Below are 24,060 nucleotides of genomic sequence, written 5' to 3' on the forward strand. Positions count from 1 at the left end.
ACACCAGGCAAATGCTGGGGCTGTACCTTAATTAAGCCCACGACTGCTTCCTTCCCTTTCCTAGGCCTTTCCCATCCCTTTGTCGCTATAAGACCTATCTGTGTCGGTGCGACGTAAAGTAAATTGTAAAAAAAAAAACAATTTAAAAACATATTAAACAGAAGAAGAGGAAGATATGTGATCAGCTAAACTTGGCATTTGTAAACGTTATGGTTGTGGTTTTTTTTATTTACAATCTGGTTCTATTCTGCACTGGCACAGGTAGGTCTTCATATCCCATGCCTGTCGTAAGAGGCAGCTAAAAGGGACCTCAGGGGCTCTTGGGAGTGTGGGTTGACAACCATGGGGCCATTAGTTGAGTCCTGGCATTGCTTCCACTTATTTGTGCCAGGCTCCTCACTTTCATCTGTGCTATCCGACCTCCCTTCAACTCTTGTTCTTCTCCAATCCCGATTGTATTAGAGCATTCGAGGCCTAGGAAATCTTTCATTTTCATGCCCTTCGTTTCCATGTCTTTCTTTGACCAGTACCTTCATTTTTCAAAGTGTCTGATCCATTTCATTTTTTCCTCTCTGATTAGTGTTAATAGAAGATGATTTCCCAGTTGTTGTTCTGTCGTGAGTCTGATGTCCCATGTATCAAGCATTGACGAATTACTTTTCTCAGTCACTATAGACCATTGGTTTGGTTTCATACTCGAGGACATAAAGCTGTAATTGTGCTATGATTTTCAGATTTCCACCCATTGAAATCTGTGCGTTTGCCATCCAACAGATGGCAACCTCCAAGTTTGCCACTCGTGGCTTGGAATCCATGGACCGACGTGAGGAAAAGGGATGATATTGCTGCTCTCAATATCTCCTTTCCTTTTGGAAGAATTCCAGGTGAGTTTCTCCTGAAACATCATTGCTATAGTTTGCTTACTCTTGCTTGTCTTATTCTTTTGTACCATATTTAATCAATTATAATGCACATTTGTTTCAGCTCAGTTGAATTACCAATTTTTTTTTCAGTGTTATATTGTTCATGTGCTATGTGATTTTTTTCAAGTCATATACTCATGTTCATAAAAACCAGAACATCTTGAGAGACTAGAGATAGGACGTTCATATTCACAGGACATGTGCATTAGTATGTTGTGAAGAAATAATTACCATTTGAACCATTTCGTCTCTTGGTTCAAGATCCACATCGATATCTCGGTGCACCATGACCGACTGGTAAAATATGCCTGCAGCTGTCGTTGTCGCTATAAACCGAAGGTAATGGATCAGTGTGACTTGAGCAGATGTGCAGGATGCCTCACAGGTGTATGCGAGAACCATATCATCAAATGAGTGAGTTTGAAAGAGAGCGCATTATTAGCATGAGAGAACCTGATGCAACCTTCCAGGAAATTGCTGCTTGTGTGGGGCAAAGTGTGTCTGTCGCCAGTGCAACAGGTGTGTACAGAATGATTCACAGAAGGCCGTAGAACAGAACAAGATGGGTCTGGTCGCACCACCCAGACTACCCTCCAACAAGATCGACACCTCATCCGAATGGCATTGCAGGACAGGTCTGCATCCTCCTTGTCTTGGCGCAACAGTGGAACAGTGTAACACATCGTACACTATCAGAAGTGACAGTCCATCACTGTTTATTACAGTCTGGATTACCGGCACATCGTCCACTTCTCCGCCTACCTTTAACTAATGTGCATAAACATGGTAGACTGCAATGATGTATGGAATGACATCACTGGGTATAGGAATGGCAGCAGATAGTGTTTTTGGATGAATCTAGGTTCTGTTTGTTTGAAAATGATGGCCGCATTTTGGTTCGCCACAGACAGAGGGAGAGGCATCACATTGACTGCATTCGCACAAGACATACAGCACCAACTCAAGGCCATGGTGTAGGGTGCTATTGGAAACAACCACAAATCACAGTTGGTGCGTGTCCAGGGCACTGTGACTAGTTTGACCTACATGAATGACATCCTGCGACCCGTAGCCATACCCTTTCTGCACGACACCCCAGACACCATATTTCAGCAGGACAATGCGCGACCACATGTTGCTGCACGAACACATGCCTTCTTGTTGTCACAAGATGTCAGACTGTTGCCCTGGCTCGCCCGATCACCGGACTTGTCACCAATCGAAAATGTATGGGATATGGTGAAACAACGGGTGCGGCGCTGTGACCCAATGCCCATCATCAAAGATGAACTGTGGAACTAGGTGAATGCAGCATGGATGGCTATACCCCAGGACACCATTCGCGCCTTATACGCGTCAGTGTCATCACGCATCGAATAAGTTATCAGTGCCCATAGAGAACCCAGTGCCTACTAGGCAACAGGGCACATGCTGAACCTAGGTGACTGAAATGCTAATCGTTTCAGCCGAACATACTAATGAACATGTCCTGTGAATGTGAACTTCCTATCTCTAGGCTTTCAAGGTGTTCTGTTTCTTATGAACATGAGTGTATATCCAATCTTCCAGAGGCCTTTGAAATATGGTTACAAAGGAGAATGCTCAGAATACTCAGGACAAATTTCATGACAAATAATGAAGGTATAAGGAGAGCGAGAGCTGACAAACACCATGAGAGCGAGGACCTTCTCATCGGATGCATAAATATGTAGGTTATGTACCTTCGACACTTGTTATCCTCCTGTGGCTGGGGGCGGTAGAATAACTCCCACGATATCCCCTGCCAGGCGCCTCTGGAGCTCTTAACTTGGGAGAGTTAGTTGGCGACCACAGGGCCCTTAGTCGACTCCCAGCATTGCTTGTAATTACTTGTGTCAGGCTCCTCACTTTCATCTATCCTACCAACCTCTCTTGGTCAACTCTTGTTCTTTTCTTACCCTCGCACAATTAGAGCATTCGAGAGCTAGGGAGTCTTTCATTTTCACTTTGTTTGGTTGATACCTTCATTTTTCAAAGTATTGGATCCCTTCCATATTTTCTCTCTGATTAGTTTTATCTAGAGCTTTAATTCCTCTTAAAACAGTGATCACAAGCACCACCACCATCAACACTCGAGAGCAGGCCACGTGAAGCTGACCGTGACTGAAGCACTGACGCAAAATGAAATATGGATATAAATCCTCTTTAACACTTTCAACACTTCCACATGGCAGTGATCTGGGTCTCTTTCCTGAATTTTAATACATTATAACACAACAGTGAAACATAGTACTTACCTGATTTTTGTATTATGAAGGTGTCAGCCATCCAGAACGAAGACGTTAATCAGGAAGTACATGCCTGAAGTATTTTAATTATACTATTCTTATGAAAAACAAAAAAGTACAAGAAAAACTTTTCATGCTTTGCCAATAAGCGTGCTCAAACAATAAAAATGAATCATATAATGTGGCAATTTAAGCCACAAACAAACACAATTACATTTGAAATACACCATTTACCTATTTAGGAACAGTTTGTTTTGGTATAATAGCCCTGAAAACATTGGGCTTCGCATAGTCCAACCTTGCACTCCTTGCACCACCATCTGCCTTTCCTCACGGTACAGGTGAATCATCAGCCAGCGTATCTTCGTCTAAATGAAAAAGTAAGCCTGAATTTCTGGTGAGGTGAAGTGTTTCTGTCATTTGTATTCGGAGTAAAATAATGTAGGTAAAAAACTTGCGGCCAAAAGTGACGCAACAAATAAAACTCTTGCCCGAACTAGTACTTGATATGTTATCTGGTTCGTAAGCAGAGTACTTGTATTCATCATAGTCATGTATTTCTGAACCCGATACTCCGTATGAAATATCCGAAATATCGCTATCATTGAGCCAACGTGAAGACATGTTTGTACAGTAACACAGATGACATCGCGACAGATTTGGTGCACCGGGTGAGTTGGCCATGTGGTTAGGGGCGCACGGCTGTGAGCTTGCATCCGGGAGATAGTGGGTTTGAACCCCACTGTCAGCAGCCCCGAAGATGTTTTCCGTGGTTTCCCCATTTTCACGCCAGGCAAATGCTGGGGCGGTATCTTAATTTTTTTTTTTTTTGCTAGGGGCTTTACGTCGCACCGACACAGATAGGTCTTATGGCGACGATGGGAGAGGAAAGGCCTAGGAGTTGGAAGGAAGCGGCCGTGGCCTTAATTAAGGTACAGCCCCAGCATTTGCCTGGTGTGAAAATGGGAAACCACGGAAAACCATCTTCAGGGCTGCCGATAGTGGGATTCGAACCTACTATCTCCCGGATGCAAGCTCACAGCCGCGCGCCTCTACGCGCACGGCCAACTCGCCCGGTAGGTATCTTAATTAAAACCACGGCCGCTTCCTTCCCACTCCTAGGCCTTTCCTATCCCATCATCACCATAAGGCCTATCGGTGTCGGTGCAATGTAAAGCAAGTAGCAAAAAAAAAAAAAAAAAAAAAAAAAAAAGGCCCGCTCAGCACCCAGCATATTGAGTGCTTCAGTAGAGGTCATGGCAAGGAGAAACTATTCTTTCTATCGTTTAGGTTTGAAATTCCCAATAACCATAGCATTCTAGTGGTCAGTACATAAAGTACTACCTCCAAGCATGGGACGGAAACCGTATGGTATACGGGCGCTATCCACAGTCAGAAAAGCAGTGTGTCTGTTTCTCATACGGGCATAGTTTTAAAAGTGTTAAAGGTACAGGAACAGGATAGGGAAGCACCAATAGCAGAGACAAGAGAAGAGGACTCTGAAAATTATAGTATTCACGAAGATGCACACACGCGTTGCTGTCAGTTCAGTACGCTGTTTCTTCTTCTTCTTCTTCTTCTTCTTCTTCTTCTTCTTCTTCTTCTTCTTCTTTTATGACCACATAGGATCACTTTAGTCAGTCAGTGGACCATTTATATTGGTATTATAAATTTACTCATTCAGGACAAATATTTCAGATTCCCTATGGGAATCAACATCTATATCATCTGATGGCCAAGCAGGCATCAATTTTTAGTGATGAGACAAAGTCTCTTAGTGCATTGGCACTGTCGGTGGCTCCAGTTAGCCTACGCAGTGGCCTCCACGGTATGCACTAGCCAGCGTATTGGTAGGTGTGCTAGGTACCAACTGATGAGCCCACCCTAGCACACGAGGGCGAAACGCTGGCAACCAAGAATGAGTTAGTTGGAAAATTTATAATGTCCAATAATGGACCATTTATATTGGTATTATAAATTTACTCATTCAGGACAAATATTTCAGATTCCCTATGGGAATCAACATCTATATCATCTGATGGCCAAGCAGGCATCAATTTTTAGTGATGAGACAAAGTCTCTTAGTGCATTGGCACTGCCGGTGGCTGCAGTTAGCCTACGCAGTGGCCTCCATGGTATGCACTAGCCAGCGTATTGGTAGGTGTGCTAGGTACCAACTGATGAGCCCACCCTAGCACACGAGGGCGAAACGCTGGCAACCAAGAATGAGTTAGTTGGAAAATTTATAATGTCCAATAATGGACCATTTATATTGGTATTATAAATAACCTTACTCCTTGTGGGTGGGGTTAACTTCCAATAAGTAACCAGGGGAACCTGACCCCTACAGAGCGCGTCCCCAGGTGGCGGATAGGGGGCCCCTACAGTATGTAGGGCTGGTTGAAATAACCAATACAACCCGCGGACCAACAGGTAGCCCAATTCCTGGGGGTTTTAAAATACTGGGACACCCTCTCTCCAGGGGTCATAAATATGGAGGGCCCTTGCCCTGGGTTAAGGGTGAAGACCTCAACGGCATCTACGGCGGAGAAGATGGACTTCGGTACGGCGCAGATGGCGGAAGAGGCAACCCATCCTTCTGGGGTGTACAGATGGAACCTACTGCCTTGTAGGACCAGGAAGGGATCCTCAAAGGCTAAAGGAGTAAACCCTGAAAGAAAATTCTCTTATGCGTTAGGCCTAGCAAATCAGCAGGAGAGTATTGAGTACAGTTGCTTTCAATAAGAAAAAGAACCTCGGAAAGAATATTATAGACCGGACTGACACGTCCTCTCAGACAATTGTAAAGTATGATGACCATAAGGCTGATGATATACAATGTTCTGAAAGGAAACCCCAAATAAAAAAGAGACCCAAATACCGAATTGGAACTATGAACATTCTATCATTAACTGGAAAGTTAGAAGAACTCCTAGACATGATGGATAGAAGAAAAATATCAATATTGGGATTAAGTGAGACCAAATGGAAAGGGATTGGAAGTAAGACACTTTGTGGCCTATACTGGAGTGGACAGGAGAAGGTAGCAAAAAATGGTGTTGGATTCTTAATTAACGAAAGGACTGATGCTACAGCTGAAGTTATCTGCAAAAGTGATAGAATCATTAAAATGTTCATGAAACTGGAGAACACTAAGTACACCATCATACAAGTGTATGCCCCACAGACAGGCTGCAGTGAGGAAGACAAAGAGAAATTTCGGCAAGACCTGGAAGATACAGTTAATGAGGAAAATGTTATTATTATTGGAGATCTAAATGCGCAAGTTGGGGTAGACAGACTTGGGTACGAGAACATCATTGGTCCACATGGATTTGGACAAAGGAACCCAGAAGGAGAACAACTATTAGATCTGTGCAGAAGAAATGATCTTATAATCAAAAATACATTCTTCAAAAAAAGAGACAGTCACAGAATAACAAGGTACAGTTGGGATGGCCAGTATAGAACATTGATTGACTACGTAATCACAAATAAAGATGGTGGCAGGTACATCACAGATGTAAAGGTCATCCCTAGTGAAAGCATGGACAGTGACCACAGATTGTTGGTAGTAGACTTCAAACATAAGGCAAATGAAACGCAGAAACTTATTACGAAAAAACCAAGGGTTAAAACTTGGAAGTTGCAAGAAGTCCAAATAAAGGAAGAATACAAACTAAGTATTCAACCGAGTTTGCCGAAGTGTGAAGAAACTAGCGTTAATGAAGAATGGAAGGCCTTCAAAGACACCTTTGTGGGAGAAGCCAAAAACCTATTTGGAGTTACAAGTTCTATCAAAAGAAAAAAGGAGACACTATGGTGGAATGATAGAGTGAAAACAGCGGTGAAAGAAAGAAACCAAATAAAGAAGGCACTGGACAAGGAAAAACAAAAACAGGGACAAGAACGAAATGAACAAGAAATACAAAGACTTCAAGGAGTATATAGGAACAAGAAACTTGCTGTAAAGAACATTGTAAGGGAAGAAAAAGAGAAGAAATGGAATGAGTTTGCAGACAAACTGGAAGAGGACAGTAGGGGAAATATGAAATTGCTATACAGAGTAGTGAAAAACAAGCAAAGGGATCAAGAGACCATAAAAGCAATAGAACGCGATGATGGAACTCTGGCACAAGAAGAGGGAGAAATTAAACAAGAACTCAAGATCTATTTCGAAAAGCTGCTGAATGGAGATACAGAAAACATAACAATGGATAGAGGAGAGCCAAGTCGAGGAACCACAACTGAACCACCAATTACATGGCTTGAGGTTGAAAATGCGCTCAAGAGCATGAAGAAAGGCAAGGCAGTGGGCATAGATGAACTAAGTGCAGATATGCTGAAAGCAGCGGGAGTTCCAGGAATCCAATGGCTCTATAGACTGCTCAACAAGATATGGGAGGAAAATACTATTCCTGAGGACTGGAAGATGGGCATCATTGTACCTCTGTTCAAGAAAGGAAGCCGACGAAAATGTACTAATTACCGTGGTATCACACTACTGTCTCATGTCCTGAAAATATTGGAAAAAATAATAGAGACCAGAATCAGAGATATTGTTGAACCAATTTTGGAAGAAGAGCAGTATGGTTTGAGACCAGGAAGGTCAACTACAGACCTTATATTTGCAATTAGGATGCTAATGGAAAAATACTGGGAGAAGAACAAGCCTTTATTTCTAATATTTTTGGACATTGAGAAAGCATACGATAGTGTACCAAGGGAAAGAATTTGGCAATGCATGAAAGAACTTCAAGTGCGAGACAGCCTCATAGACAACGTGAAAATGTTGTATAGTGGGAACAGAAGCTGTATTCAAGTAGGATGTGGTTTGTCGGACTGGTTTGAAACAAAGAGAGGAGTGCAGCAGGGCAGCTCATTGTCACCACTTCTATTTATTATTGTAATGGATGTAGTAATGAAATCTATTAAAAGGAAAGAACATGGAGATATCAAAGCCTTCACATTTGCAGATGATGTTGCGATCTGGAGTGACTCAGAAGAGGAATTGGGAGAGAGAATACAAAGCTGGAATGAGGAGTTTAAGAAATATGATTTAAACATCAGCAAGACCAAGACGGTGATGATGAAAGTGTATGGGGAAGGAGCAGAACCAATAGTCATGTTAAATGAAGCTCAACTGGACAGTGTTCCAGTTTTCAAATACTTGGGTAGCGTTATATCAAATGACAACCTAGCAAAACATGAGGTGAACAATCGAATCAATAAGGCAACACAATTTTACCACCAGGTAAGACACCTGCTGTGGGATGAGCAAATACCCATGAAAACAAAAATGACATTGTACAAGTCCTATTATACACCAATTCTTACATACAGTCTCGAAACCACAACACTGACCAGTAGAGATAATTCCAAACTTCAGGCAGCTGAAATGAAATTCCTATGCACTATGATCCAGAAAACTAGGAAAGACAAGATTAGAAATGAGAAAATTAGAGAAGAAGTAGGAATAGATGATTCTCTCCTCAATAAGATTCAGATATCAAGACTGAAGTGGTTTGGTCACATGAAGAGGATGCCAGTAAACAGAACTGCAAGGAAGGAATTTGACAGAAAGGTAGAAGGAAGACGACCCGTGGGAAGGCCACGAAGGAAATGGATAGATTTAGTTAAAAGCGATGTACTGCTGAGAGGTCATGATTGGGACAAGTTGGTGGAGGAAGAATGGTACAAGGACAGGATGAGATGGAGGAGGCTCATATACCACACCCGGGAAACTGGAGATGGTTTAGGATGATGATGATGATAAATTTACTCATTCAGGACAAATATTTCAGATTCCCTATGGGAATCAACATCTATATCATCTGATGGCCAAGCAGGCATCAATTTTTAGTGATGAGACAAAGTCTCTTAGTGCATTGGCACTGCCAGTGGCTCCAGTTAGCCTACGCAGTGGCCTCCACGGTATGCACTATCCAGCGTATTGGTAGGTGTGCTAGGTACCAACTGATGAGCCCACCCTAGCACACGAGGGCGAAACGCTGGCAACCAAGAATGAGTTAGCTGGAAAATTTATAATGTCCAATAATGGACCATTTATATTGGTATTATAAATTTACTCATTCAGGACAAATATTACAGATTCCCTATGGGAATCAACATCTATATCATCTGATGGCCAAGCAGGCATCAATTTTTAGTGATGAGACAAAGTCTCTTAGTGCATTGGCACTGCCGGTGGCTGCAGTTAGCCTACGCAGTGGCCTCCACGGTATGCACTAGCCAGCGTATTGGTAGGTGTGCTAGGTACCAACTGATTAGCCCACCCTAGCACACGAGGGCGAAACACTGGCAACCAAGAATGAGTTAGCTGGAAAATTTATAATGTCCAATAATGGACCATTTATATTGGTATTATAAATTTACTCATTCAGGACAAATATTTCAGATTCCCTATGGGAATCAACATCTATATCATCTGATGGCCAAGCAGGCATCAATTTTTAGTGATGAGACAAAGTCTCTTAGTGCATTGGCACTGCCGGTGGCTGCAGTTAGCCTACGCAGTGGCCTCCACGGTATGCACTAGCCAGCGTATTGGTAGGTGTGCTAGGTACCAACTGATGAGCCCACCCTAGCACACGAGGGCGAAACACTGGCAACCAAGAATGAGTTAGCTGGAAAATTTATAATGTCCAATAATGGACCATTTATATTGGTATTATAAATTTACTCATTCAGGACAAATATTTCAGATTCCCTATGGGAATCAACATCTATATCATCAGACCTATCTGTGTCGGTGTGTCATAAAGGAAATAGAGAATTGTTTCCAAATTATACTAGTTCATTACACTTACATCAACAGTTATCTAAGATCCTTTGTCATAGACAACCGAATGCTCCACTAGCACAATTCAGACGATATTGAATATCAGCATACATCTATATATCTGCAAGAGGCACCCTCACAAGCAGCTAACTGCATACAGGTATCCTGGTATATTTGAGTTCATTACTACTGCAAAATAACATCATAACCTAAAATATGACGGGTTCTTATCCTTAATCACGGTGTTGTTTAAATTAGTTAAAATGTACAGTGAACAAAGATAATTTGTTAAAATTGAATTTTTATTCATCATTTGACCTTATCAGATGGTGAAACTCTTATGTTCCTGATTCAGACCAGGGTCTGGGGTTTGGTGATTATGACTATAACAAGTATGAGTCAACTGTTATTCTTTCTTTAATTTCAGACAATACTGTTCAGCTTATTCGTCAGGGTTACTATGCTGCTGTCACCTACATTGATTACCTATTCGGCCAGCTGGTAGGAAAGTTGATGGAACTGAAACTCCTCGACGAAACAATCGTTGTTCTAACGGGAGATCACGGTAGGTACTCTGTCTGTTGCATATTTTGCTTATGTTATTCTTAAGTCCCTAGAACATAAATGAAGTTGAGATGTTCAATAATATTTCTCAGGACTATAATTTTACATCACTGCACGGTATTCAATATAAACTTCCAGCTAATTAAGTAGTGTTCAGTCAAGAAAATTGAAAAGAATGGATGAAAATCTGTGCAGAGAAAAGCAAGACCATGGAGATTATTATTATTATTATTATTATTATTATTATTATTATTATTATTATTATTATTATTATTATTATTATTATTTTTTTTTTTTTTTTTTATTATTTTTTTTTTTTTTTAAGCAATCAAATGTCCTCCTGGCAGGTTGCTAGCCTGAAGGAAGTAAGACCATTGGTGGGGCTGCCACCTCTCAGCTAATGGACTAGCTGAAATTACAGCAATTCCTCCGTAATTGATGTAACGGTTATACCGCCGTGACTTGGTCAACAGGGCCTCTTCTGTGGGAACAGGTTTGTTCATCCCGGGAAGGTGAGGTTGGCATTTGGGCAGGAGAGGTTATATCATCATCATCATCATCATCATCATCATCATCCTTCCAAGTATTGGGCCATGTGGCCCATTACGGTCTTGCATTTTCTTTCCATCGCTTCATTGGACGTCCTATAGATCTCTGCCCTCTTGGTTGATAGCGTAGGATCTCCTTTGGTAGTCTTCCAGATTCCATCCTTTGAACGTGATGTTTCCAGTTTTCTTGGCAATCATAGATGTAATTGATTACTGGTTTCACATTCAGTCCCTTAAGCACATCTTCATTTCTTATATGATCCCATTTCGTATAGCCTGCTGTTCTGTGCATGCTGTAATTCTGGAAATGTCTTGAGTTCTTATTGTCCATGCCTCACTGCCGTAGCAAAGGGTTGGTCTAGCTAAAGTGTTATAAAGACGTAAGCGAGTGTGTTTTTGGACAAGAGATGGCTTCATGATATGATTTATGATTTCTGTTGTTCTGGTAAATTTGGTTATTTTTGCATAGGTATCAATTTCCCCTTGGTAAGATAAACTGTATCCCAGATAATTGAATTTGTGACTCTTTCCAAAATTTTATTATCTAAACAGATTTTACTGGGGTTAGAGGCCCCTCCCTTAAAGGCCATTATTTTGCTCTTTTGTGGTGAAATGATGATGTTGAATTTTGAAGAGACTTTCTGGAGATTAAATACTGACCACTGAAGATCATCATCTGATGATGCTACCAATGCATGTTGTATATGTTATCTATTAACTGTTGTGGGACATTATCTTCTGCTAAGATATTAAGAAGTCTGTTCCTGTTAACTAGGTCAAAGGCTTTCTTAAAATCAACAAATGCTATGTGAGTTTCCAAGTTAAATTCCTTGCGTTTTTCTACTAAGATTTTCAAGGTAAAGTAAGCATCAACACATGATAGTCCCTTCTGAAATCCATGTTGTTCATTTCCATCACCTCAGTTGAGTATACTTATCCCTCTGTAATTTCCACAATCTTTCACACTGCCCTTCTTATGAAGAGGAGTAATTTCAGCTTTTTACCAATTCTCTGGTGGTCTGTTGCCATTTCAAATTAAATTGATGAATTTGAGAAATCTTTGCTTGAAGATGTCACTAGAGTACTTGAATAGTTCTGCATTCAGTGAGTCTTCTCCAGATGCTTTTCCATTTCTAAGTTTTCAGAGTACTAGCTTCAGTTCTTCAAGTGTAATGGTTTCCGAAGACTTGTTAAGAAATGTTGACAGAAGAAATGGCTCAATATTTGAACCTCTCCAAAGGTTCCGAAAATAAATGAACCACTCCGTCAGGGGTATTGCATTAATGTGTATGTCTTCTTTTACATCATTATTCAGTTTCTTGAGTATTTTATAGGTCTGTGGTTGTGGTCTTGTTATATCAGTCTCCAGGTGTGAAACAAAGTTTTCTCAACTCTGTCTGTGCTTTTTCCTCATTTCCCGTTTTGCTATTGCTCTCTTGTGGTGATACTCTATTTTATCTTCTAATTTACTAGTTGACAAAAAAATTTTATAAGGATTTTTTTGGTCTGAAATAACTTTTTCAGTTTCTTCATCCCAGATTCTTAAACCCTTTTTCCTCTGCCATTTTTGCTTAACTCCCAAACTCTCAAAAGCAGACTGCTTTAAAATTGAACACAAATTAGACCACTCCATTTCCGCGTTGTCACTAACTGGTGTCATCTGTGTAAGATGATTAAGTCTGTTCTGGTACAGCCATTTTATACTGGGGTCTCTTAATAGGTTAACCTTGTAAGAAGTTTTAATTTCTTGTGTTGTTTTTTGTTTCTTTTATACCATCTAGGCCTCAGACGAATAGGTGCTACTAATAGATAGTGATCAGTTTCCAATTCAGGGCCCCGATAGAGTCTTGTATCCAAGACTAAATCTGCCAATTTACCATTACAAATTATATAATCTATAATCGATTTCTGATTTCGTGCAGACCATGTGTACTTGTGGCTGTCCTTGTGTGGGAACATTGTGTTCATGATTAACGTAAATGAATAAATAAATGAATACTGGATTATAACCACTATATTTATTTAATGAAGCCGAGCTTTCAGCCAAATTGCATTGGTCTGTTCAAGGACTTCCAGACAGACCAGTCTTCATGACATCCAGGTGGCACAGGTACATCAGCTATAGTCTGTCCTGAGGTGTGTAGCATACCAAAAGGCATGGCCTTTGGTTTTGTTCCAATTACAACAGCTGCAGAAATACACAAGAAAAAGTAGTTGTTTTCCACTGTTAAACGCAGAAAGAATGGAGCTGGATTGGTGCACCCATTCATTTTTTATAGAAGCTTAAACTTGTGTATCCATCCTTTGAAATCCAACAGCAAAAACTTGATCTCCTTGGGTGTTCGCCATTCCCCAAGTAGTTTGTGTTAATTGTCAGGCCTTGGGTTTAAATTATGGTTCTTTTTTTCTCTCTCTTGCAGGATGGTCTCTTGGTGAACATGGTGAATGGTCGAAATACAGCAACTTTGATGTGGCCGTCAGAGTTCCCTTACTTGTCTATGTCCCTCACATGACAGAAGTACCTCTTGCCAGCGATGCTCTGGTGGAATTGGTGGACATTTTCCCATCACTGGTGGATCTGACAAACGTATCTATGGCTCCTCCTCTGTGTCCTACGGACTCCAAGAATATTCGATTGTGCACTGAAGGGATCAGCTTTGTGCCTCTTATCAGGCAAGCCATGACCAGTCCGGTAAGATTAATGCTGCTCATTGTATGAGGGTTGTAAATATTGGTAGAACGGAACATTGAATGATCTGACTAGTACACTTGCATTACACTCCCTCGGTGCAGTCACCCGCAAAGTCTGTTACCTTTTGCCAAATGTTGGGAAGCCATTGGGAACTGTTGGCAAGGCATTGTCTGTTGATGACAACAACGGAGCACCCTCCTGCGCGGAATACGGATGCCATGTTAGGAAATCGGTAGCCTTGGAGGGGTTTCCTTCAACTTTGCAAACAGGTCAAAGTCACATCGACTGCTGTCTGGTGAGTATGGAGGGTGTTCGAAGACCTCCCAATGCCACCGTTGCAATAAGAGCTTGTCATTGTTTGCGATATGACAGCGTGCTTTGTCGTGCAACATGATAGGGTGATCATCTGATAAAGATGTTGATTTCGATAGGGAACCTGAAATATTTGTTCCGAATGAGTAAATTTATAACACCAGTATAGTTGGTCCGTTATTGGACATTATAAATTTTCTATCTAACTCATTCCTGGTGACCAGCGTTTTGCCTCATTGTGCTAAGTTGGGCTCATCAATTGGTAAATACTGTAGTACACTTACCAAGATGCACGGCTAGTGCATTTTTGAAAATGAGATAAAGCCTCTCATAGTGCATTGGCACTGCTGGTGGCTCCAAGTAGCCTATGCAGTGGCCTCCACGGTATGCACTAGCCATGCGTCTTGGTAGGTGTACTATTTACCAACTGATGAGCCCAGCTTAGCACACTGAGGTGAAGCGCTGGCAACCAGGGTGATCATCTCGCAATAAACGTGGAAGTTTGTGCCACATAGCCAGACGCAGATATCGCTCCAGAAATCGGCAATAGTAGTCACTGCTGACGGTTTGTCCCTCAGGCACAGCATGCATGAGAATAACACACTCGTAGTCGTATGCGACAATCAGCATAAGCCTCACCCGACTGGGTTCCTGTCGAAATTTCTGTGGATGTGGTGAACTTGGATGATGCCATTCATTCGATTGACGCATTAATTCAGGCTCCTAGGCTCGTGTCCACATCTCATCGATGGTGACAATACGCTGCAGAAATGCATCTCCTTCGTTGGTGGATGCCAGCCAGTGCATACTGCTGCCATTTCTTTATGTCAGTGAGTTGATGTGGAACCCAACAAAACAGAATTTTCCTCATTTTAAGAAATTTTGACGGTATGTGCCACACCGTTTGATGACTGAGACCGACCTCTACAGATAATTCCTGGACAGTATATCGATGATCTATGAAAACTAGACCACTCACGATGTCAATGTGATCTTGAGGAATGGACGGCTGACCTGTGAGGTGCAAATCCACAGTCTCATTCCGACCCGCACAAAACGCCTTGACCCGTCGTGCAACTGTCCTAAATGGTAATGCATTCTTGCCACAGGCTTCATGTAGTCCTTGATAACATTCTGATGCATTTTTGGCATGGGCAACCTCAATGAACACTGATCACCTTTTTAAAACATGCTTTACTTAAAGACGAGAACTTTCCACCTTTGGATGCATGTAATTTATTATGTTGTCATAGATGTGATGAATTGATAAATATTTTGTAAAAACATGTAATATTCTGTGGTGGATGTCTTGTTCTTCTTCTCCTTCTGAAGAAATACACTATATCTATATGTTGTGCTGCTAGTCTACTTGCAGGCGATTGGTAGCTTTAAAACCTTAAGCAGTGTACTATGATTGTGTATTTTTCTTGTTGAAAAGTTGACAAAAAAATCAGGGTAAACTCCTCGATGGAAACGATAGCTCAATATGAATATCCTCAATTATATGACTCTGGTGATTATGGATGTTATTTGAGTCTAAAACGAAAAAGAAAGTAAGAAATCAGGTAGTGAATATTGGACATCTTGTTAGAATTCATTTACACAATCAAAATTCTTCAATTTTACCAACACAGTAGTCCGTTTCTTACTTTCTTTCCCCTATTTTTAGACTCTCATAAGATTCATAATCATTAGTCATATAATTGAGGATATTCATATTGAGCTACAATCGAGGAGTTTCCCCTACTTTTTAGTCAACTTTTCAACAAGGAAAATACACATAGTATATTGCTTAACCCATTTAAGTCACAACAAATGGCCACATTGTTCACTGTGAAATTAGATTTAATTTCCCCGCCCGTAGTTTGACCGTACCTGTCACACAAAAACCTACATAAAATAAAAACTAATACAGATAATTTACTCAAATTTTGTATTCATGCCATTGAAGGTTATGACTTATCCATTCTTCATTCCTCGAGTGCCCGCTGGCTGTGGTACATCGCAATTTTGGGCGGTGGGTGGACTTTACATTTTTCGTATTTCTGAAACACACTGTATCCATAAAATGAATATATATATCAGGATTACCGTATTTTTTCCTCCAACTTCCAATCACATTTCTTTTGTGTCACTGGCTATGCGCATTTGGAAGAACCTGGCGTGACACTTTCTTCAATATTCTGCTCACTTCATTGACCTTTTTCACTTTACAAATAAAAGTATTTATAAAATCCTCCTTATCAAGACAAATCAACTCATCTGTTAGATGGAACAGAGTCTATACATTGACTTTCACTGTTGCTATATATAGACCGGGTGCGTTGGCCATGCAGTTAGGGGCGCTCAGCTGTGAGCTTGCATCCGGGAGATAGTGGGTTCGAGCCTCACTGTCGGCAGCCCTCAAGATTGTTTTCCATGGTTTCCCCATGTTCACACCAGGCCAATGCCGGGACTGTACCTTACTTAAGGCCACGGCCGTTTCCTTCCCACTTCTAGGCCTTTCCTATCCCTTTGCCGCCATAAGACCTATGTATGCCGGTGCGACGTAAAGCAAATTGTAAAAAAAAAAAAAAAAAAAAACTGTTGCTATCACTATCCTCGAACTCGGATCAGTTTTCCGAAACGTCATAATTGCCATAATCGCCATCTAAAACAATGTGTACAAGCATTTTTAATCTCTCATCGACATTACCGCAAAATCACTTCTGCTGCAGAATGAATACTGAATACCAATGAAAATGAACTGTTATTCAAAAATTCCAGTGTCACACAGAAATACAGACAGCTTTGTTTACCAACAGTATATGCCTGTAGTTCCCTACAATGTGTATTGTTAGAAATTGTATTGCAAAGCGGATCATATATGAAGAAAAGCGAGGCGCTGCATCATTGCGAGCTGAACTCATAATTTGATTCAAGCGCCAAAACACCGTGCACGACCACAGCTCATCATACGACGCGAATGGGTTAAGGTTCTAAAGCTATCAATCGCCTACAAGTAGATTAGCACAACATATAGATATAATGTGAAGAAGAAGAAGATGATATCCACCACAGAATATTACGTGTTTTTACGAACTTTTTATCAAATAATCACATGTGTTTTTAATTCAGTGTATATCTTGTCAATTTATATGTTACTAAGCTGAAGATGTTAGCCGAGGAGATACACAAATACTGTATGTTGATAGACGGCAGAAGTTGTTCCTTCAACTCAACAGAGTCAGAAGAAAACTAAATGTGAAGGCCTACAATATCGAAAGCTCATAAAATTGATCAACAACAACATTACATTGACCATTGTTTGTTGTGATATTTTTTGTCTTTTATGCTGGCACTCATCTCCGATGGATGGGATTACTTCTGCGTACTGAGTATAACAGCCTGCCTGAATATTGGCGGGAAATAGCTGGGGAGTTAGACAACTTTCTTCTTTAGCATGTCATTCCTCTGGTTCATGCATTTTCTGATGCTGCTGGTACGTTACACACTGGTTTATCATAGTATTCCAGTTATTCGATCCCTACTCTGAGGCGCTGATTGGAATGAACAGCATCGACACTTAACAGAATAATAGCACAGAAGTGTTCACGGCTCATGGCTGTCTGCAGCCTGGTCATTCCAGGTCTGGAACTTTGGACTGTTAGATCAACAGTATAGTACTGTTTGTTAAAAATGAGAAAATGTGTGGTTTTTAATTTGATCAAGTATTTCATATGATAGCATTGCTTTTAATTGCAACATTCATACTGGTGTCACTGTAATGACCTATGTTGATTTCAGTTGGGAAAACCGCAGTCTTTCTGAGGATGTAAAAGAAGGCAGGTGGAGAGTGGGTGTCTCCAATTATAATGAAAACTCCCCAACTTGATTGTGAGTGATGGTAGGCAAGAGAGCCTACCATTACAGTGAAAATTTCCTATCCCAGTTTCACATAAGAAAAGATGTTTGGTGACTTCTCCATCGTGTTTCTAGGGTAACGTTAAGAGCTATGCATTTTAATACAATCTTACTCACTAGAATTCTTTATTCAGTGTAGAATTCCATAGCGAAGCATGGGTACATCAGCTAGTAATCTATAAATCCAATGGAACACTATTGGTGGTGCTGTTTTTATCATCTCTGTAGCCACCTCCAACATTGTTATTTTTTCACTTTGATTTTCTTCCACTATTTCTTCTCCATGTTCCTCCTCTTCCTCCAGTTCTTTGAATTTGATATTTAGTCATCATCATCATCATCATCGGTTTGCGCTTCCAGTAAGCTGGGTAGGGTGTTTGAAAACGAGCGTCTTCCAAAGTTGCCTATTCAAAAACATTTCATTGTCCAAGACAGATTCTCAATTCCATCCTCTTCTCTCCACGTCTTCCCTCAGTTGGTCCATCCATCTTCTTGGTCTTCCAGCTGGTCTTCTACCTGTTATTCTCTTTTCCAAATAAGCACATGGTAAACCTTGCGCTATTCATTTGTTTAACATGCCCAAACCATTTAAGTCTAGATGACCTAAGTCTTTCCTCCATCGATTCATTTCGACGTAGGTTAGATCGGATCTCATCATTTTTCACATGATCAAGTCTTTTGGAGGGCAGTTCTAAGAAATTTCATTTCATAGGCTTGAATCCTACTACAAACCTTTGATGTTAGTGTGCAGGTTTCCAGAGAATATGTAAGAATGGGAATGAAATATGACTTGTACAGGGTCAATTTTGTTCTTTGTGGACCTTCTCATCCCATAGTAGGTGTCTAATGATACTGTAAAAGTTAGAGCCTTTGGTTACTCTTGTTATTTCTATCTCAACTCTGTTATTACTAGCCATTACGCTTCCTAAATAACTGAATTGGTGTACTACTTCAACTTGGTGGTCCTGTATTTTTATGTTGCATTCTGTATTATGTCTGCTGATTTTCAATGCTACTGTTTTTGATGGGTTCGATTTCATTCCATAATCATCAAACTTCTTACACCATGCATTCAGATTATTTTGCACTCCCTTCTCTGTTTCATCCCATATTGCCACATCGTCTGCAAACACCAGAGCCTGAAGATCTTTTTACCTTTTCCTTTTAGTTCCTTTAAAATGGTATCCATAACTGTTATGAATAGAAGAGGTGATAAGGCACTTCCCTGTTGTACTTCTTTGGTTGTATTGAACCATTCAGAGTGACCATCTCATCAAATACTCCTCTCATCACTGGAAAATATCCTCTCTTTGTGTCAAAATTTGTCCTGTATTTGTCCTTACATACAGGGGCAGTTCGGAAAGTAACGTACAATAATTCTTTTCTCCCCTGGTATTGCAGCTGGAATGTTGAAATTTCACGACGATATAGTTTGAAGTTTTCACTATAGAGGGTATTTTGTTTTCATGTGCAATTCTAGCGAGAGAACCCTGAACTATGGAACAAACATGGCGCACATGTTACTGTTGTCCACGTGTGAAGAGCAGGGAAGTGTAGTTCGATATTTGTGGGCCAAAAGGCATACATCGAGGGAAATTCACAGGGACATGCGTGATCTGTATGGACAGTAGCACTGTCTCCAGGTGGTGTGTATTCTTTCAAAAGGGCCATGTGAACCTCAGTGATTCACCACACTCTGGGTGGCTGGTAACGGCTTCAACTCTGCACAGTGTCCTCGCCATTGAGACAGCAATTTTGAATGACCGGCGTGTGTACCTGCGAACCTCAACGCAGACGTTCAACATTTCCTATGGTGAGGTGTACGACGTTGTTCGTGACATGTTGAAATTCCGTAAAGTTAGTGCTTGCTGGGTGCCTAAGAACGTGATGTACAACCACAAGGGCCGGCAAATGATGACAAGCATGGATCTCTTAATGCACTACGCCACAGAAAGGCATGACTTTCTGAAAGGAATCATCACTGGTGATGAATCGTTGACATACCACTAACACCTAAAACCAAGCTGGTCTCTATGAAGTGGAAACATGCTTGTTCCCCATTACGAAAAAAATTCAAAGTGATAAACGCCGCAACATTAATGCTGACAATGTCAAACTTCTTCATGACATATTGCTACTCCTGTTCATGAGAAACTCACCAAATTTGGGTGGGAGGTGCTCCAGCATCCACCATATAGTCCGGACCTGGCACTGTCGGACTTTCATCTGTTTGGTCCCATAAAGAAATTCCTGGCCGGCCAACACTTTGCGACAGATGTGGAAGGGAATTCAGCAGTCCGCAGATGGCTATACTCCAACCAAACAGACTTCTACGAACCGGGCATATTGAAACTGGTACCACAATGGGAGAAATATGTTGAGAAACTTGGTGACTCTGTATAAAATTAGGTCAAAGGTGCAAGTTCATTTGTGATATGTTTGGTTTTGGTACGTATTAAACTTTTTGGGAAGAAAAATTATTGTGCACCGGGCGAGTTGGCCGTGCGCGTAGAGGCGCGCGGCTGTGAGCTTGCATCCGGGAGATAGTAGGTTCGAATCCCACTATCGGCAGCCCTGAAAATGGTTTTCCGTGGTTTCCCATTTTCACACCAGGCAAATGCTGGGGCTGTACCTTAATTAAGGCCACGGCCGCTTCCTTCCAACTCCTAGGCCTTTCCGATCCTATCGTCGCCATAAGACCTACCTGTGTCGGCGCGACGTAAAGCCCCTAGCAAAAAAAAAAAAAAAAAAAAAAAAAAAAATTATTGTGCGTTACTTTCTGATCTGTCCTCATTATTTAGTATTCTCTGTCTCCTGTTTACATCACTTTTAACCAATCCATACAAACACTTTCTTACTTCCTTTAACATCTTCCCGCAAGGTTTCTGTGAACTTTTCTTAGCACTTCTGTTTCTTTTCCTGTACAATCTTCTCACATGCTTTCTTTGCTTCATGATACTTTTGCCTACTCTCTGTATTTCTGCCTCCTAGCCAGCTCCTCCTTGCTTTTTGTTTTCCTTTCACTACAACCCTTCCTTTGTTATTCCAACACAGTGATTCCTTTTCCTTCCTTTTTCCTGATACTCTACCACATGTATCTTCTGCACATTTCACCATTCCTTGTTGGAACCTGGCCCATTCCTCTTCAACACTGCCAACCTCTCCTTTAGGAATTTGTTTTTTCAGTTCTTCTTGGAACTTCTCTTGTGCTCCCTTTTCCTTTAATTTCCATACTTTTATTTTTCTTTCTCTTGTCTCTTTTATTTTCACTATTTTACCAAGTCTTAATTTAGCTACCACATCACATCTTCCAATTGCCTGCATTTCTCCTTCTCAGCTAAAATCAGATCAATAATTGTTTTTTTGTTCTCTTTCATCCCCACACATATCTAGTTATTTTTTGGCTGTTCTTCTTTCTGAACCATGTATTAGTCCATTCCTCTCACAAAATTCTTGTAGTAGCTCTCCTTTTGCAGTTTCATTTCCATAACTGAAGGGAACAATTATTTCTCCTTTACCTTGCCTGTCTGTTCATACGTGGTCATTCATGTTTACCATTATCATCACGTCTTTATCTCTGATGCATCTCTCCAGTTCCTGCAAGAACTCCTCTTGACTCTCTTCAATGTTACCTGTCTGAGGTGCACATACTTGGATAAAATCTCGCATTCCACTCTCCAAGCCAAGTTGATTTTCATGATTCTGTCATTTACCTGGTAGACCTTCTCTATGTACTGTACCAGATCTCCCTTCACAATAAAACCTACTCCATTATTGCTGTTTGCACCTCCATTCCAAAACAACTCAAACCCTTTCCTCAATCTTTTCTGCCCCTTTCCTTTCCACTTGGTTTACTCAATCCCAACAATGGATTGCCCTTCTTTTCCATGTATTATATTAGTTCTTCTGTCTTGCCATTAAGGGTCAAGACATTTATGGTTGCAATCTTCGTCGCTGGTTGCCCACTTTTCACAGTTCCCCCTAGGATGAGAATACCAGGAACTGCGCGATGCTTTTGGGGGATGCCCTAACCGTTTCCAAGGCCTTGACTCTCTTTCAGTCATTTTATAGGCTATTTGTACGATGGGCTTGCCACACCCAAAGGCATTTTATACTTACTGCCAGGATTCTTTCAGGCCGCCCCTAACATGGAGTGCTGACGCTACTAGATGGACTTTTGTGATATTACCTCCACCAAGGGACCATCAGACCTCCTAAAGAGTCTCATCTGCCCAAAGCCATTGGCCTCTTTAGATCGTACTCTAATTTATCCCCAAGTCCAGGGCTGCCTCTTTCGCCATCTCCACCATATCGAAGTCCATCTTCTCCGCCGTAGATGCTGTTGAAGTCTTCACTCATAACCCTGACCTGGGACCCTTACCAGATGCTACACACTGGTTTATTGTGCTCTGGGACTCACATAGGCAGATACGTCACTGCCTGGTTAGGGTTGCCTCTGAAGAAGGTCCCTACCTGTTACCTGCAAATGTCAGGTTCATCTTCAGTCCAAAAATTTCTATGCACCCATCTCAGAAGACAGCTGTGAAAGAAAAACACAAGCCCCATAATTACCATCAAAATACAGAAAGGCGATTTATGAATCGACTATCGTCTGAACATAAAATAAATTTCATCGTAAAGTCCGTATTGTCGTACATATACTTTAAGGTTAAGTTTCAATATTCCACCTTTACAATACCATAAGTTTGTTTATTTATTTAAACAACATTATTAAATAATACGGGACATGTTTTGTCTAACTTGTAGACATCATCAGCCGTAAGATATTCAAGAAAAAGCTTTAAAAAAGGACAAGGACAGAACAAACACAACAAAATTACATCAGACTAAACTCTGAAGGGAGAAGAACGTATTATTTGAAATCCGAGTTAACTCTTGTTTGGGACAGCAGGAGATATGTTGACATGCAAGTTAACTCGGGAATGGGATGGAAAACATTAAGTGCTTATATAGGTAATCGTCTATGTTTAGTAGCATTAATTGAGAGAGAGTTTCCACCTTTCAATACTTTTATGTTTTCCTACATATACACAGGACTATCACATTATATACATATGCTAATTTAGGACATGCTTTATCTTCAGCTAACAAAAATATCTAAAATTGACACGGACAGTTAAAACCTGTTAAGAAGACTTTAAAAGTGCTTTCAGCTAGTCAGCTGCTCGATGCAAGTTTGTCAGCCATCAGCTAGCTACACGTAGGACACAAACTAATGGAACCAGCAGGGAGGTCAGTATTTAATATACCATGTGTCCGCAGTTTAAGTTATGGTATTCAGTGTAGTACAGCATGTCAGAGTTACAGAATATTGCGCGTTCTGACAGCTTACAGCACCATATTTTCACTTGGTGGCGAAATTAGGAACTAATAATTTTTGTGGCATAATTTGCGAGCGCATTGCTTAGTTAGCATATTTACAAAATTTCAGACTGCTACATCATTACAGCCCATTCTGTACCGCGCTGAATACCATAACTTTAATTGTGGACACCCAGTATTTTTAACATTCCATATCACAACAGCAAGGTGTTCTTCACAGTAAATTCAATTTTTTCTTTCTCTTCTTTTAGACTCCTTAACAAAAAACATCTTATCGAAAGATAAGATGTCACCAAATAACTTCAGTTATGGTAGAGAGGAGTTTCCCCTGCCAACCAAAAAAAAAAAAAGTGTCCCTATAGAATAACAACAAAAGACATCGGAAGTTTATATATTACGAAGTTTGTAATTCCAACACACTGACCTGTCCGTACATTTATCACAGCCAACTTGTGAGTCACTTTAGTTAGCTCCTTCTTCGACCTTCATAATTTGATTAGTTTCATAGCTCGACATATGATGATGTCTGCCAAGGATTGAAATTTAAATTGTAACGGTTAGGGAGATCCACCAAATCAGTACAGCCTTACAATCACTCTTAGTGATTAGTGATATGTACAAATAACACAGCACATGTTTCGGCTCCTAAGAACCATCCTCAGCTGTTATAATAGTCTAAATTAAAATAGTACCAAGCTTGATAGCG

General features: G+C 40.8%; 1 protein-coding gene across 3 annotated transcripts in view; it reads left to right on the top strand.

Moving 5' to 3' along the window:
- The window catches only part of Ids (iduronate 2-sulfatase), a 70,953-nt gene that overhangs the window by 32,583 nt on the left and 14,310 nt on the right, over positions 1 to 24,060 (top strand). For all 3 annotated transcript variants that reach the window (XM_067136006.2, XM_067136005.2, XM_067136007.2), the window contains exons 4-6: positions 735 to 884; positions 10,420 to 10,557; positions 13,525 to 13,796. In XM_067136006.2, coding sequence (XP_066992107.2) covers positions 735 to 884; positions 10,420 to 10,557; positions 13,525 to 13,796 — 560 coding nt within the window. The remainder of the gene's footprint in view (positions 1 to 734; positions 885 to 10,419; positions 10,558 to 13,524; positions 13,797 to 24,060) is intronic.

Source organism: Anabrus simplex, chromosome 1 (genome assembly GCF_040414725.1).
Source record: "Anabrus simplex isolate iqAnaSimp1 chromosome 1, ASM4041472v1, whole genome shotgun sequence".
Lineage (NCBI taxonomy): Eukaryota > Metazoa > Arthropoda > Insecta > Orthoptera > Tettigoniidae > Anabrus > Anabrus simplex.